The 16,616-nt window shown below is 35.2% G+C and overlaps 1 protein-coding gene across 1 annotated transcript in view; it reads right to left on the bottom strand.

Annotated features, from left to right (window-relative positions):
• LOC106663329 (protein kibra) overlaps positions 1 to 16,616 on the bottom strand; it is a 60,078-nt gene that overhangs the window by 15,566 nt on the left and 27,896 nt on the right. Inside the window, exon 3 of the mRNA XM_014388088.2 lies at positions 4,841 to 4,935. Within this exon, the coding sequence (XP_014243574.1) occupies positions 4,841 to 4,935 (95 nt within the window). The remainder of the gene's footprint in view (positions 1 to 4,840; positions 4,936 to 16,616) is intronic.

Raw genomic sequence — 16,616 nt, 5'->3', positions numbered from 1 at the left:
AACATAAGGATACAAATAAAAATAAAATAATTTGACCTCTTTTAGGATCTCTGTTTAGGAAAGAACTCGCAAGATCCTACAACCCACTTGGGATTGATTTTAATTAATCTGATCATACTTGCTCATACAGAAGGGGAAAAAAGTGTCACTTGCCTTGTAGTAGGGAAGGAACAAAAACATAAAAGTGATGATCTACGTATTTATGAGACGTGTCACTTGCCTTCTATACTACACCATAAAAATAAAATAATTTGACTCTTTTAGGTTTATCTCTGTTTAGGAAAAAACTCGCAAGATCCTACAACCCACTTGGGATTGATTTTAATTAATCTGATCATACTCGCTCATACGGAAGGGGGAAACTGGGTTTACGCAGTGGACACTTGAATGCCAAAGTGAATAATGCCAAATAGTTTGTCTACACAATTTAAGATAGGAAGAGTTAATTGTAATTTCTGATCTTATACGAGAAACTCCTACACACAGTCACAAACTCTTTGTATAATACAAATTAAATTTGCCCTATATGTAAATTTGATATAATGCGAGTTCAACATCTGGAATGGAAGCAAAAACAAAAGAAATCGAGGTTACTGTTAAATATATGTTACATGAAAGCATCGTCGAAATTCTTGTCCGATAAAAATCAACTTTGGCCTATCTTTATTATGAATACATTGCTCAAGGTTTCAACATCCAACTTGGCATTGATTCGGTGAAAAATGTATATTGTGTGGCACAATTATCACCTAAGGAGAAAAGGAAACAGTATAAAACTCGGTCTGTTTTGGGCCCCATGACTTGTATAGATACAACAAATTAAAATGAGGGTATTAATCTGATCACATTGATCAATAAGAAGCAAGTGATGTCGTATCACAATCTGTAAACAAAGGCAGTGCAAGAAACCTAACCATATGGATGGACAAGCCACCAACTAGTCTAAACTTACTGATGAAAAAAACAATAAGAAAAATATATACTGAATATAGTATATTCTACATAAGACTTCAAGTATCTTCTAAATTTGTCATATCAATTATGTTTTTGACCTAATCAGCCTGGTATTGAATGTATACAGAAACGTTTTGAGTAAATTTTAACTAATCTGATTTTAGGTGTATCAAATAAAAAATACACTTCTAATTACTCGTTGTCCTAATTTTGTACCATCAGTTTGTACTGACGTATTACAACGTAAAATTATTACATACATATCCACATGGACATGAATCTGAATAAATGAATAAACATGATTTTACTCGAAATGTATGTTTCTTTAATGGGGGACATCGTCTTGTACGAAACCAATTGAATTGACATTGAAATCGGAAGGAATCTGGACAGGCTGACAGCAATCTGGTGGGAAGGTACGGGACAGTTTTGAATTCAAAATGAACATGAATGTCAATCGACAACTGCAACACCCAAAGAGAAGAAAAAAAATCGTTCTGTATTTAACAGAATATCACCCGAGGGACATAGTCTGAGTGGTAAACTGGATGTAACTGTGGATGGAACATGATAAACAAATGTACACATGAACTGTACAAAAGAGAACGTGTTTTCTGATCGAAACCCGTTTTGGCCAACTATGCAATAATAATACTGAATGTAACAGTTTTCTATTGTCAAAAAGTATTTGTGAATGGAACATTCCAATGATAATGATGGGTAGACGATGATTACAGAGACCTAAAAGGTGTATTTATGACGTTTGAATATCCTCGGCATTGTACTCCTTACTATTTAGGCGTTATAATTATTCACTTGTCTGACATAGTGATTTTTAATTCAGGCAGGAACCAGTTTGCAATTTTAAAATCCTTCCCTTTGTCGATCTTATGATTCTAATCACTTTGTGAAATAAACATGGCAAAAGGGTTTAAATAGGGTTTCTCCATTCTGGACAAAAAGGTACGATGTCGGAAACCTCAATTACATTTTAAACTACATTAAAGGCCTATTGCACTTAATTTCGTCGAAATAGAGTAGGCCTCGAGAATCACCCACCCCGGGTGTAGGCAGTCCGGGGGTCAGACCTCGGTTTCATCCGTCCATCCACCAAGACTGGGCAATCAATAGGTCATTTCAGCCCTCAATGCAATCAGTCCTAAAACTAAACCCATTCCCACTTTCACTCACTGTTAATCACATTCTTTCCTTACCTACCTGCAGGGTGGTCGAGTATTTGATTTCCTCCTTCGCCCACTACTAATATTATATAACTAATCTAACTGAGGGTCGATGGGAACTCAATATTCCGCCATCGACCACATTCACGGCACTACATACATTCAGCCTCAATATACTGAAAGAAACACAATACGAGATATCAATAAAGTACTACATATAGTAAAAAAGTCCCGTTTTCTAAAAAAATCGAAACAGGAGGCCTAAATACTAACTGCCGTGCTCAAGCACATTTCGCATATGGGTGGCATTACTACACGTTCTCTATATGGACCCAAGGAGTGGCACCCTTGAAATCGTATAGGAAGAGAAAATCCGTAGTTTATTTCAGATACGACAATGGGAGGGTTAAAAATATTTTTAAATATGTTGATTATGTACAATGGATTTGTTTTCTTTAACGAATAGTCAGCTTATGAGGGTTATACAGGCCTGAGTCATATTATTCTAGATAACTGTAGAGACATTTTGAGTCGTTGTAATGGTAGTGGCTTTCATAGCAATTTTAAATCACAGCCGTGCCCAATTAAAACCTAAACTAAAACATCCATTTAATTCCATTTTGTAATCCCATAAACCTCCGAATAAATCGTATCTGACTTTTATTTATTTTTACTGTTAGGACAGTAGGCAGCGGAGATAACATTTTGTTAAAGTTAACTATTTGTTTTGTGTCATTTACTTTTCGACAAATAATAAAATACAATTGTCTCCTACTGTATAGAATTAGGAACTTGATTGTTTGTTGCCACAAGAAGAGCCACAATTAAGTCAATTCAATTTTTTGTGCTTAATCAAGTTCGAGCTAATCACACACAGTGATATCGAGCTAATACCTGCCCGAAAGGATATTTTCCTTGCATTCTCTTATACATTTCCCAAAAAGATTAACATCCGTCTGCTTTTAATGTTAACAACAGTTCTCCTTCTCGGGGGAATTTTTATAGCCTGAAAAATCAACGTCCCTCAATCTAAATGGAAAGAAGTGAAATATTTTAGCCTTTGAGGCCGAATAAAATTTAAAAAATAAAAATAGTTTAAAAGACGTACTTGTTTCGGCTCTCAAGCCAGGAAATATAGACAAAAGAATTTGGGTTGTTTTGCCAACCCGCATTCCCTCGGATAGACTTGGTTTTGACCCGATTTTTTAAAAACGATGTTATGGTACCATAAAAAAGCAAAAATTCAGTTTGGCGTACCGCCCTCTTTTGGTCAAGCTTCTGTCCCTGTCCCTATCCTAATTAATTCCTACTCAACAGGACTGGAAAAAAGGTCCATAAAATCGGAAATTTATCGTCCTCGGAATAGCCGGTCTGGTGAAACAACAACAAAGTTATCGACTTTTTTTTTTTAACAATACATTCTTGAGGAATGATTAAAATTCTTATTCAATAAGTTAAAAGGAAAAAAAATTAAGATGGAGAAAAACGCTTTAAAAAACCACTTCACTGAAGAACAGATTTTCTACTGAGAACGGTTTTCCCCCAAAACAGTACGTTCTTGGGGAATGACTAAAATTTACTCAAACATTTAAGTTATTATTACTTTTAATGATAAAGCCTTTTTTCTCTGCTTTTTCTTAAATTAAAAAAAAAATTTGAGAGACAATTCATCGGCAGTATATGTATATTGATAAATAATTGAATAAGGAAGAAGGGGGCGCCGGTGGCCGCAACGGTTTAGGCATTACACGGCGCTCATCACTGTGAGGTAAAGGTCCCGGGTTCGAATCCAGCGTCCCCTGCATTAGAATCCGACATATTTACAAATGGTTTTTTTTTTTTTTTTTCAAAAACACCGGCACCCTGAGGGTTTATATGACCTCTGCTATTGCGAACCCTCATCAAGGAATTCGTGAAAATATTGTACAATAATTTCAAAATTAAACAACTAGCGCATGGCAAGTCAACAAGTTCAGCATTTCCTCATACAGTTGGCACATATGTTGGCCTTTAGTCTAAATTTGAACAAAGAAAAACAAATCCTTATTACAATTTGATATTTAATCGTTGAGAAAACTGTGAGCCACTCAGGTTTCGCTGGTTGGCACGGATTTGCCATTTGGAGCAATAGACAACAGACATCAGATTATCCAGGAAATTCTATAATATCTGTAACAATTCGTCGATATTTGATGTTGATTTTGTACTGTTTGCGCTTTGAAATTTATAAAATGTGAAGGACGAAATGTGTTACACTCTCAGCAAATAAAAAATGGCATAGAAATATTTTATCAGTAAAATCAATAAACTCTGTGAACAAAAATAGCGACTTCGCCTGTATGACTAACAGACATTCGGGGCAAAACAAGCTATTGATTTTGATAATTACACCTTCCTCTCTTAAATTAAAAAACCAGAAATATTTAAATTAAAATTGATACATTTTATTCATTTTGTGGCAAATAGACAATATTTGTATAAAACGCTTAGGAACGATTTTAAACTCAACCAAAAATCGATTCTAGAATTAATTTCAAACGAGGTCTTCACAAATTTCGATCACCTTTTTTATATCAATAAATTATTTTGAAAAACAAATTGATTTAATTAAAAAAAAGCATTTCTTTGTGTCATTTTAAGCCTCGATTAGAATCTTTCCACTCAAATTTATTCGCGGTACAAAGGCAGACGTTAAAATATATTACCTCCAGGACATCTTGAGCAGTATGAAGATAATCCCGCAGCATATCTTCTTGGATAGCTCTCCATTCCAACCTTGGATCCTCTAATTGAGTGCATTCTAAAAACGAAAGAAAAAAAACAAGATATAGTACAGCTACGTAATAAAATTATTAAAAAATAAGTGTGTTGAGCATTCAAGATTTCAATTGAAGAACGAAGAAAACAAAGGACTTACATACTTAAAAACGTCAAGGGTTGGAGTATATGTAAGAATGTTGTAAAATTGAACTGAATAAAATTGTGCACGGTCGTACAATCATATACTATATCGGAAAGAAGTCAAAAAAATTATCCGAGTTGTCTCCGTTTTTTTTTTTTTTTTTTTTTGGTGAGGGGAGATTCTTTTGATTTGCATGATTTAGCATTGAAATTCATTACATAAACAGGAACGCACTTTTCCATTAAAAACCAAATATGCAATTTAAACTAAAGTATATATCATCTATATAATTATTTATAGAACTAATAAAATGTAACTGAGATTAGTTCAACAAACAAATAGGATAAAGTGAAAATATACAGATATGATCAGTTCGACCAACTGCTGACAGCAGAAATTTTGTTTGTTTATAAACTCCCATATGTAAACTATCTGGGTTCAAAAGTATTTGATTTTCCTTTATCAATCCTTTTTCGTAGAATCGGTCGTTTATTTTTGAAAAAAAAAATAGGCCTATTGATAGAATTTAATGTCAAATCAGGTATAAAATATGACGAAACTACAACAGATTCTGCTGTTTTACAAAACTGGAAGAATTTCTAAATATACCCCTGACAGCTGTTAATTTTACGCTTTTTTCCTTACATTTGTAAATTTGACGGAGTGTCAAAAATCAAGCTCATTATAAATATGGGATTGTTTCAATTATGGTCATCTAAGATACAAGATAAATATTCTATGTATTTAAATTATTTTTCAGTGTTGAAAAAGTTATTGTCAAAACAAGATTGATCAAACGTACAAACTGAGTAAATTCAAATGAAATATTTCTTATTCCTACATTGATACGATCAAAAAAAATTTTTTACACCAATAAAGAAAAAACATTGATTACAGTGCAATAAAACCACAAAACAATCTAGGCTCGTTTAATTGAAAACAGTATAAATAAACAAGTGCGCGAAATACATTTGGAAATGAAAGTCTTGTGGTACGGAAACTCGTGTGGAATGAGTGAAAGTCACGGTTCGCCTATCTGGGGTCCGCCTGTTCTCGCTGGTCGTCTACCCCTCTATCTGTCATTGATATCGACGAAATTCAAAAGTGTTATATTCACTACAAAACACTTAAGATAAATTGTCAAACAACAACTCTAAACAGTATAAATTTTATAATTTTTAAAATCAAAATTGAATACAACTACTAGAAATAAAGATAAAAACGCCTGATAACAAATTTTTCTAAGGGAAATGATTATTTCATCCTTTTGCCTCTCAGAACTTAAACGAAAAATAAATCAAATAAGATATAATAATATAGTAATATTTAAACATATATACGTTTTAATATCACTAAATGAAAATAATTATACTCACAGGAAATAAATATTTTACATTTTGAACTCAGCTGCTCGACCTCTCTTAAGTCTTATGCTAAATGTCCTTCTTTACTACTTTTAACCCCCTTTTAATAGCGTCATAAATCTTTTATTACGCTTACAAGAAATTTATGCTAAGATTATAACAATGTTTAACAACTTGTCTTACAGAGTTCATCCTTGAGGTGTATTTCTCAAAAGGCCGCAGTAAAACGGGCGTTCTTTCAAAATAAGAATGAACTGAACACTACAAATTTCATTAATGAGTTGTTTTTGAGAAAAACAAATCGAAATCCCCTGCTGGCTTTGGAATTACAATAGGAATTATGCTTAATCCATGTCGTTAAGACACTTTCAGACAAGAAGTCTTTTAATCTGGACTACTGGTTAATGAGTAGTGATTAGTTACGATTGGCTAATGGCACCTAGGTGTTTAATAGGTTATTCCACTTTAGAAGGATGAAGAATATAATGTTGACATGGATTGTCGTACATGAAGCGGAACCGATGTACGTTGAACGATATCCCTGTATGCTCCATTGCATACAGCAATTTCCTCCAGACGGGTATGTTCGTCGACCCAGAAGAAAACCAGTTGCATTAGTTTCAGTTCAATTTATGAATTAAACTATCAGACAAACGAAGCAACCGCGAACATATACAATGTATAATATTTATTTATTAGTTACATGTACAGAATTATAGTGATAACAATAAATGTACATTCCCCCCACCTACTATATTTACATTACGATATGAAGATCATAATCTATTAGTTGTGGATGTACTAGACCACAATACAATGGAATACATGCTATCAGTCCGTAAATTATTGTTCAAAAGTGATAGTTTCCAAAAAAAAAGTGTTAAATAATACTTTACACAAGAAGAAAGACATAGTAAGACTGCCATTAATGGTTTTTTAACCAAGAGTATCTTTAGTTGTGGACGAATGTTTCTTTACAAAAGCGTTTTGTCAAAGAGAAATTTTGATAGGTATATCAAACGAAAAGTACCTTCCTTAAAAAGCAGTGTGACCAATTTGTGTAATGGCCTTGTGATCTTGCATATGAGCGTCGTAGACAATATGCGTATGCGTATTTTTTTTTTGGGGGGGGAAGAGTGCGTGAAAAAGGGCAGTGGCGACGGTGGGAATCGAACCCACACCGCGGCGTCTACGAGCTGAGAGTATATCACGCTAACCACTCAACTACCACGTCGTATAACTAACTATCATAAATTTTGTTTATTAAAACTGATCAAATGAGTCCATGTCTTACAATGTGCTGACCATGTGGCAAGCGGCTGGTTGGTTTTGAAGAGGTTGATAGTGCTTCTATGCATACATCTTTGTGTCGAGGTGAGGGATGTTCAGATCTCTGTGTATGTCGCTATTGCGAACATACCAATGAGCATCTACCTTGATTCATAGAACTTTATTTTGGAACCTTTATATTTTTTTGTGTTGCTTCTTTTGGCACACTCTCAAATGTATACTATACATCTATATAGGTTTTAATGTATGATTACGGATATCTCTGTTGGTTGTTTATGTTGACCTTCCAAGGCCAATCATGCTGTCGACTGACTTTTGCAGTCGGTTCGTGGACGAATAGATATGTGGTTCTACTGAGTAGTCTGTGTCATTGGCAAATGTTGCGACGCTTGTGTTTTTATCTGTGGTAGGTCACTTGCATACAGCAAGTATAGCATGGGGCCTAGGATGCTACCTTGCGGTACCTCAGTCTTGATTTCAAACAAACCGGAGTTGTCTTGCATAACTTGGAACATTTCGGAAGGTGCGAGGCCAAATGTTCAACACTTATTTGGTAATATTTTTTTAAGCTTATGAATTAAACCTTCGTGCTAACACATCTTGCGATACGTCTAAGAATAAAGCTGAACATTTTTATATTCCAGAGCTTTCTCTATGTGTGAACCCGTAAATTATGATTAAAGAGCAGTTTACGAAAAATAGCGTACGCCGTACGCTTGACAAATAGAAAAACTTTGCAAGGGTTTATCAAACATACACAGCTTCTGAACCATCTAAAGTCTTTTGAGAAATTAGGAAATATCGTACAAAGACAGATTGTTAATTCTGCTTCTATCTGAATTTTCGACGTTTTATCTCGCTTAATTTATCTTCCCCGATTAACAGACTTTTTTTGTTTGATTTTAAAACTGTCATTTCACAGTGGGCGAAGTACAATAGGTTCGAAGTCACGTCGTAACTTCACGCGTTACCTTTGAAAACATTGGCTATAAAAATACCATTGTAAAATTAATAAACCCCATTTGAACGCATTACGATAAATGGTAAAAGCATGGTTGTTTATATACCGAGAAGTGGCTCAATGTGAAGATAATTAAATTTGCTATAAAATTACTAACAATTGCTGGAACAATTGGTTTAGCGTTCGAGATTTTGTTTTGGGTGAACCAGGATTGATAACTGGCAATGATAAGTCGAGATAATGAAACTAGGACAGGATATTGACGTATAACTTTAAGGAAGCGTCTAAAATAGCAATCAAAGCTCATGAAGTATATTTAATATAAAGTTTTTTAAGCATCAAAAACTGCTTGTATTTAATTTTTAGCGCATTGGCATATGGCATTGTCATCTGGAAACAACGTTGGTAAAACTATTATAATATTTGATACAGACCATGTTTTAAAGATTTTGAAACACAAACAAATGCCACTTTCGTACATATACACTTGGTCTCTTGAAAATGTGCAATTCGCAAAGAAACAATTGGCCCACGACGACACACGTGACCCTGTCCTACGAAATACCGTAATAATAGAACGGAAAGGCGGCGGCTGAGACCTTTCCGGTTATGGAACTGGAATTGCAAACGTTGCCAAAATGGAACACAATAATAATCTATATTTGCTTAGTGTCATATTGATTCCGATTAATTATTCTTTTTATCTGAGGTTTTTGGTTGAGATGAAAAATTAGTGCCACGAGCGAGATTCGAACCCACGGCCATGGATAAATACACCGCTGCTCTAACCACTTGACTTCAATCCCCTCGGATACCAACTCCTCATCCCAACCTACAACCGTTCGAATTGTCCCTCTTTTTGCCTTATTTTCAAGTCGTGTAATCAGGATTCGATTTTCAGCGACTTAAGAAGTGGCCACGGGGAGCTATTAGTGAACTATTAAATTAACCCATATTTGCTTAGTGAACATAATTGACCATAATAATTATTCCAATTATTCTTTTTATCTAATGTTTTTGGTTGAGATGAAGTAGAGACTGAGTTGGTGTCCGAGGGGATCGAAGTCATGGTAGCTCAAGTGGTTAGAGCAGCGGCGTATTCAGCCGAAGGTCGTGGGTTCGAATCCCGCTCGTGACACTAATTTTTCATCTCAACCGAAAACCTACGATAAAAATAACTTGCGATGTACCCGAAGATTTAAAGCATTTACTTACGATTGCGAAGACTATCACGAAATCAGAGAAACTTTCCTAGAAGAAATTTTGAACGTAACATCATTGACAATCCCTTCAGCTAAAACAATGATAGTTTCACAAAACGTATTGATTTACTAATTGATGTCTAAATTCATAAAGAAACGTAATTTAAATATATAAAGTGATATCAGTAACCAACCATAGCGTAGTTAGTTAGTGGTGCGCTACATCTTGTGTAATGGCAAGTTATTAAAGAAACAAAGCCAAAAAATATTTAAAAAATATAGAAAAACCAATAATAATAATAAATTACGTAGCAGGCGAAAACGCGATTTCAACGTTAATTCCAGCGTGATTTTATTTATTTATTTTATGCTATATTCGCCGTGAGACGTTATTGGGAGAATTTTTCATTTGTCTATGTCGCTTCCAATAAATAATATTCCGATCCCACAGCAATTGATGCTATTTTGTTGTCGTCGAATAATTCTTTGGATATTTGTTTTCCCAATGGCTTAATAAGCAAATTCTCCGCATACTTTTGCAATTTATAGAACGTTTATTTTTACTGTGTGGTGATTAGTGACCGTTAATCGATAATTACTCAGAAATCGTGAGATGCGGTCTGGTGTGATGTAGGTTTCAAAAAAACATTTTCTTTATCGTACCAACGTTTCGATCTTTATTGAGATCATCTTCAGGGCTCAAAGTGACACAGAAGACAAACACTTTGAGCCCTGAAGATGATCTCAATAAAGATCGAAACGTTGGCACGATAAAGAAAATGTTTTTCTGAAACCTACATCACACCAGACCGCATCTCACGATTTCTGAATAATTAGTTTATTTTTATGCTGCCGAAAGTATAATTACTGAAATTCTGATTTAAATCACCAATACGCAATATGAAAAGGTCAGGTATATCCACATAAATAACTATCCAAGCCCTACTACTTTCCCTTAATATTTCCCTGCTGCTTTCAAAAAGCTGATGCAGATTCTATGCTAGGCCGATTTTATTCTCCTGTAAACTATTCCTTAATATTATAAAACAATTAAGATCTTTGAGATCAAGCAACTAAATGGTTAACGTTTACTTAAATGTTTGTGTTTATTTATTTTTAATTTTTCATAATCAGACCAATCATATCTAAGGCTATTGTACCTCTACCTAACTTAGAAAGAGAAAAAAACCCAAAGAGAAAGGTGGATACAAACTCTCCCCTTTTTTATTTTTTAATAACTCTTCCAAACATTTGTATCATGAGTAAAAATATAATTGCAATTACTTTTTTAAATAGTTTTATCACCGGAGTTAATGAGAATCTTGGCACTTTACGGTTTTTACCCTCCCGGTTTTATTTGATCAAGGTGCCCGCAAGAGGAGTTAACACCACACCAATTGAGGTGAATGTTATGCAGCTATTTTTTGGCAGAATGGATATATTATTGCCTTTAACTAATGTAAGATTGTTTGAAACCAAACGGCTTTTGATGAGATACGAGCCAATTTTAAAATGCTTGCAAATAAAATGTCCCTTTCTAAATCTGTACAGCAAATCATAGTGTCAATTGATGATTCGAAGCGACAAAGGAAGTAGCCGGAAATCTTACATCAATCTCTTATAGAAGACGGCGAGTAACAATTTTCTAATTCACACTGGTTATAAGTTAAGTATCAAAAGTTATCTAGAATCTAGCTGTAGAATTTAATTATTGTGTTAATTCGGCAATAAAAGGTCGTATGTCTTGACAAAATAAATCATAGATTTTTTTTAAATTGGCAATTGGAAAATGCTCTTGAAATCGTGTGTCACTACAAATTTGCACCAGGCTGAAACGCGCTTTAATGAACATCCAGAGCGTCCTGTTAGATGTTATTTGAGGAAATTGTTGCGAAATTTTCCTTTCAGTACCATGAGCAATTAATTCAATTAGAATTATTAATAAATAAATTGGTTCTTCGTTGAAGAAATTGGAGATTTCATTTATCCTCGTGGAGAACCTTCGGTCGTGGGTTCGATTCCCACCGTCCGTCGCCCCTGGTACCTTGCACCCCTTCCCCCCACCAAAAAAAAAAAAAAAAAAAAAAAAACCATACACAGCATCTTACGCCTCTCTGACTAGTATGTAATATCATAAGGTCATTAAAAAACATTTCGGAAATGTCTTTTTTTGTTGCGAATAACTTGAAAACGGTTACTCCAATTTACAAACCGTTTGCACCGTTTAATTCAGCATCGAAAAACCTTTAAAAAATGTACATTGATGAATCTGCCATTTGAAATAGTTAAGCCCTTATTCGTATTCCAGCAATCCTGGAGAATTATATCAAAAATCTTTGGCTCATGAGAGACTAGACAAAAAATAAAAGTTTACATGTCTCGGGGTTTATTGGGAACAGAAGTTAAACTCATCCTTTTTTGTGTGAATATAATTCTTTGTATTATACTTAATACTAAAAATCAATCCACGATTTATGATACAAGGACACTTATTTCGGGCAAAAGCCCGCTTATGAGTCCGGCTTGCAGACATGTTGCTCGATGTGTCCTACAAAATTATAGTTATCGGGATATAGAATTATTCGGAGGTTTATGAGAATATGAAATTGGCACGTCGGGTACGTTTTAGTTTAGGGTTTAATTAGGCACGGCTGTGATTTCAGATTGCTAGGAAAGCTACTATGACATTACAATGACAATGTTACAAACAAGGTTTTTCGATTATATGTAATAGTGATAGTTTTATGTCCCTTGCGTTTTTTGAAGTTAATGTATTTATTAGCGTGAACGTGTGCGTGGTGTGAGAGGGTCGATGGCGGAATATTGAATGCCCCATCGTTCCCCGGTTATGTTAGTACAGTATAGGGTGATGGACGAATATCGAATGGTGTGTAAATAATGTGTGGTATTTAGTGACCGTTAAATAATAGTGATCTCCAAATAATCGTAAATAATAATAGTGAATGGTATGTATTAGAAAGAATACATTTAAGAGTAAATGGGTTTCGTTTAAGGAACTGCTTGCGTTGGGTGCTGAAATGACCTAGTTCTTACCAGCACTTGAGTCGACGTCTGTCATCCAGGACTGCCAACACCCTTGTGGGTCATTCTCGAGGCTGTCTGTAATTTATTGTAAATTACAAGACCCTGAATTGCGGGTGGACTGCGAGAAGTGATAGTCTCAACTCTGTCCATGTATGTACATACATGAGCAAATTTGAGCTTATTTAAATCGGTAATCAGGAAGCAACGATTTCACAAGGGGGTTTTTGCAAAAAAAACCGAATCATTACATTAACTTTGCCTAATCTACCATATAATTGCTTAATTTAATTTACGAAAAAAAGGCTTAAAATAAGAGACTCGTTCTATGAAAACTCTTTTTAGACTGTGTAAAAATGTTGATACGATTCCAAAAATCGTTCGTATGTTTACTTTGGCGGGAAGATTTCTGGAATCTGCACAACAAAAAGTCCTTATCGTATGGTTAAAGTCACGTTCTAAATTTGAACTCCTTTGTTGCACATTTTTTCCGCTAGAATTAATTCTATAACGCATATGTTACGCATTAAATTCCAACCGTCAATCCTTTAAGGATGGCACAGGAGTCTTCTTGACATGCCTTTCTTCCGTCAAGGGGTAGGAGTCACATCACTGTTCAGAAAAGTCTAATGGGAATGTCAAACAAAATCTTGAGGGTTGGTTAACTTGTACTTTTGTCGTTAATCATCATGATCTGCCTACTCTCACTGTTATCCTATGGCGGATCAGAAACTACAAGGAATCAATTTTAAATATGAAATTTAATCATGTACTCTTATGAATTGTTATAATTGTCTTACATTATTTCTGGTACCGTATAAAACCCTCAATTTAAGGGGATTTAAGTACATCAGTTGACAGCACAGTCACGAGTTCTCATCGAAAGTGAAACTAAACTCTGGGTTTTAATGCCGTCGGATAATTTGTACATGAAAAGCACCGATGGAGATGGTTATCTGAATAGACTTTTGACCTAGGATTCAAGTTGGAACGCCTTTTCCGATCCAGGTAAAAACTATGTCATACTCTGATTTCAGAATTGCATCGGATGCCCATATAGTTGTAAGAAAATTGGCATGTGAACTATCAAACAAGGTCGATATAATGAAATGATTGTGCCATTACATCAGTCTTATCGCGTCTTTAAATAAATCGTGTAAATAAACACACACTTAACTATGTGTTGGTATATTATGGAATCAAAATCGAGAACTAAGGGCTTAGATGAATACAAGTTTTTAGAATTAAAAATAGTACAAATAAATTCTTATAGGGGCGGTTCAAAAGTAACATTGACATCCTAAGCCTAGGTCGTCATGATATTGTTAAAGAAATTACAGAAAGAGCCAAGAAAGTCAAAATACTGAGGCAATATTTTTCCTTTTAAGCAGTGTTTTATCCTTCTACTCCCTACACCCATTTTTTATAGGTGGGGGGGGCTGATGAAGAATTATAAAAATCCTTTCCTCCGTGCTATTATGGAACCCATATAATTTATAGTCATACCTTGAAAAGTGCACTATTTCCTATAAGAAGCACTTTCCTCAGTGCCTCTTCGCGCACTTCTTTTTGTGTGTTACCGAAGTGGCTGTTACCAGGTTTTGGCTACAAAGGTTATGTGCTGATGACTCCGATACTCCTGACGGAGTTGTCATGTTCACGTCTATACTTGCCCATCTTCTTTGGATGATAGTTAAGAGGGCAGTGAGGGGTATAGAGGCCTATAATTTTTCTCAAATCCTGCCTGCCGAGAGAGAGCATTTTCTTCGCCTGCCTTTTTGAGAGATTTATAAATTGACAAAAAGCTTGCCTCATAACTGGTGCTTTTCTCCAGTGTTTGGGTTTTTCTTTCTCAACCAATTTTTCCAGTTACAACTTAACCACACATTCCTGTGCAGACAGCATTGCTTCTGGTCGTGTAGGTGAGAGGCTGCTAGTTGGTTTCAGCCAGTTCATTTCCTTCTATGCCTTCATATCCGGGAACCCACTTTAAGGTAATCTTGTTTTGCTTTCCCAGAGTCATTAGGCAGTTTTGCCTTTATGACTGCCTGGCTGTCTGAGGGTATATCTTTGCACTTTTAATATATTTCTGTATTAACTCATGTGCACATAGTTGTATTGCATGGACCTCAACTTGAAAAACTGCTGGGGTTAGTCCAAGGGGTTTTTCTAGGGTATAGTGCGGTCCTTTTATGCCTACACCTTACTCCTTGTGTTCCATCTTTGGTGCATCTGTGTGCCATATTAGGGCCCCTTCCTGAAACTTGGGGCCACCTTTCTTCCGAAGGTCTCTATTATGTATGTCCACTTGAAAGGGTTTGTCAAAGTTGAGTTTTTCTCTCATTTTGCCAGGAAGAGTCATAGCCAAATCATTATGGTAGTTCTTTTCCTAGTATCTCAGTTGTCCGTTGATACTCTCAAAACCCACTTTTTTTACATAAATATGTAAGGGTGGAAGGTCGTGTGCTGTTTCCATTACTGTGGTTGGGCATGTATGCATTGCCCCTGCTATATTGAGCACGCTAGTCTTTGTTGACTTTGTAGTTTGGTTGTAGTTTTGCTAGCGCTTCATATTTGTTACCGGGTCTGGCCGTTGTGGCATATAATCAGTACGCGATACTGGGGTTTATTCTCTAGTTTTTACTGCCATAGCCTCTGGCAAATGCTTAGTAGAGCATTGTCTTTATGTGAATATTGCCTAAGTGTTTTCTCAATGTATTGTTTGTTTGGAGGAAGTTAAGGCTTCATCCTTTATAGTGGGATCTTTCAGATTGAGCTTCCTTCTTTTTGTAAAGATCGTGAGATATGTTTTCTTTGGGCTCATAGTTAAACTTTTCTCACACAATTTTCCTACAATATTTAGGGCGTTTTGCATCTATGATATGATACCCTAAGCTGTTAAGCACTTTAACTTTAGATGATCACCTACTAACAACCACCTCCTACATACGTGCTACCCTTTCTCTTTTCAATTGCCAATTCATTTATTAGAAGAGAGACGGCGAAAAAAAGATGTTTTTCTAAAACATATCCAGAGATTTTTGTTATGCTATTTGAAAATGTAAATATGTATATCTTGAACAGTTTCTTTAATTAAAACCGATAATGGAAATTGGTCGCATAACAATCCGGAGGACATTTCTGCCTCAACGATAACGGGAATTCTCAACATCGCTCATACAATAAGACGATAATTAATTAAAAAATGCAAGACATCAAGATAAAATCGAGCTCTCCAAAGTGGGGGGGGGATTTGATCAATTATTATCACAAATTGGAAAAATTCGGCCAAATCTCTGCCCAAGAGCACGCGAGCACATATTCGCGTATAATTAAATGAAAATAACGGCCTATTTAGAAATAAAAAATAATCCGTAACCATTGCCATCCACAATAATTACAGTATGAGGTGCAAATGATTTCTAGGGGGGCAAACCAAGTCAATCAATGTCCAGTAGGTGCGCCTACCAGATGAGAGGTCTTGAGAACAGCAGCATTTTCCTTGGCACTTTACGCTTTTTCAAGGAAATGTAATAGGAAATGAAAGTTGATGGAGGTTGATTTAGTACTCTGTCATCCTATTGGAGTGAATGGTATATACACAGGAATGAAAAAAGTCGTTAATAATTAGAGAGAATGGTTGATTTACGTTAAGCATTGAGGGTTCAAATGACCTACCTGTTCATAGCACCAGAGTCAGTATTGTTTTGCCATACGAGG

This window comes from Cimex lectularius, unplaced genomic scaffold, assembly GCF_000648675.2.
Source record: "Cimex lectularius strain Harlan isolate CLEC.00 unplaced genomic scaffold, Clec_2.1 scaffold79, whole genome shotgun sequence".
Taxonomy (NCBI): domain Eukaryota; kingdom Metazoa; phylum Arthropoda; class Insecta; order Hemiptera; family Cimicidae; genus Cimex; species Cimex lectularius.
The sequence above is the reverse complement of the archived record's forward strand: the minus strand, read 5'-3'. Positions and strand labels throughout refer to the sequence as shown.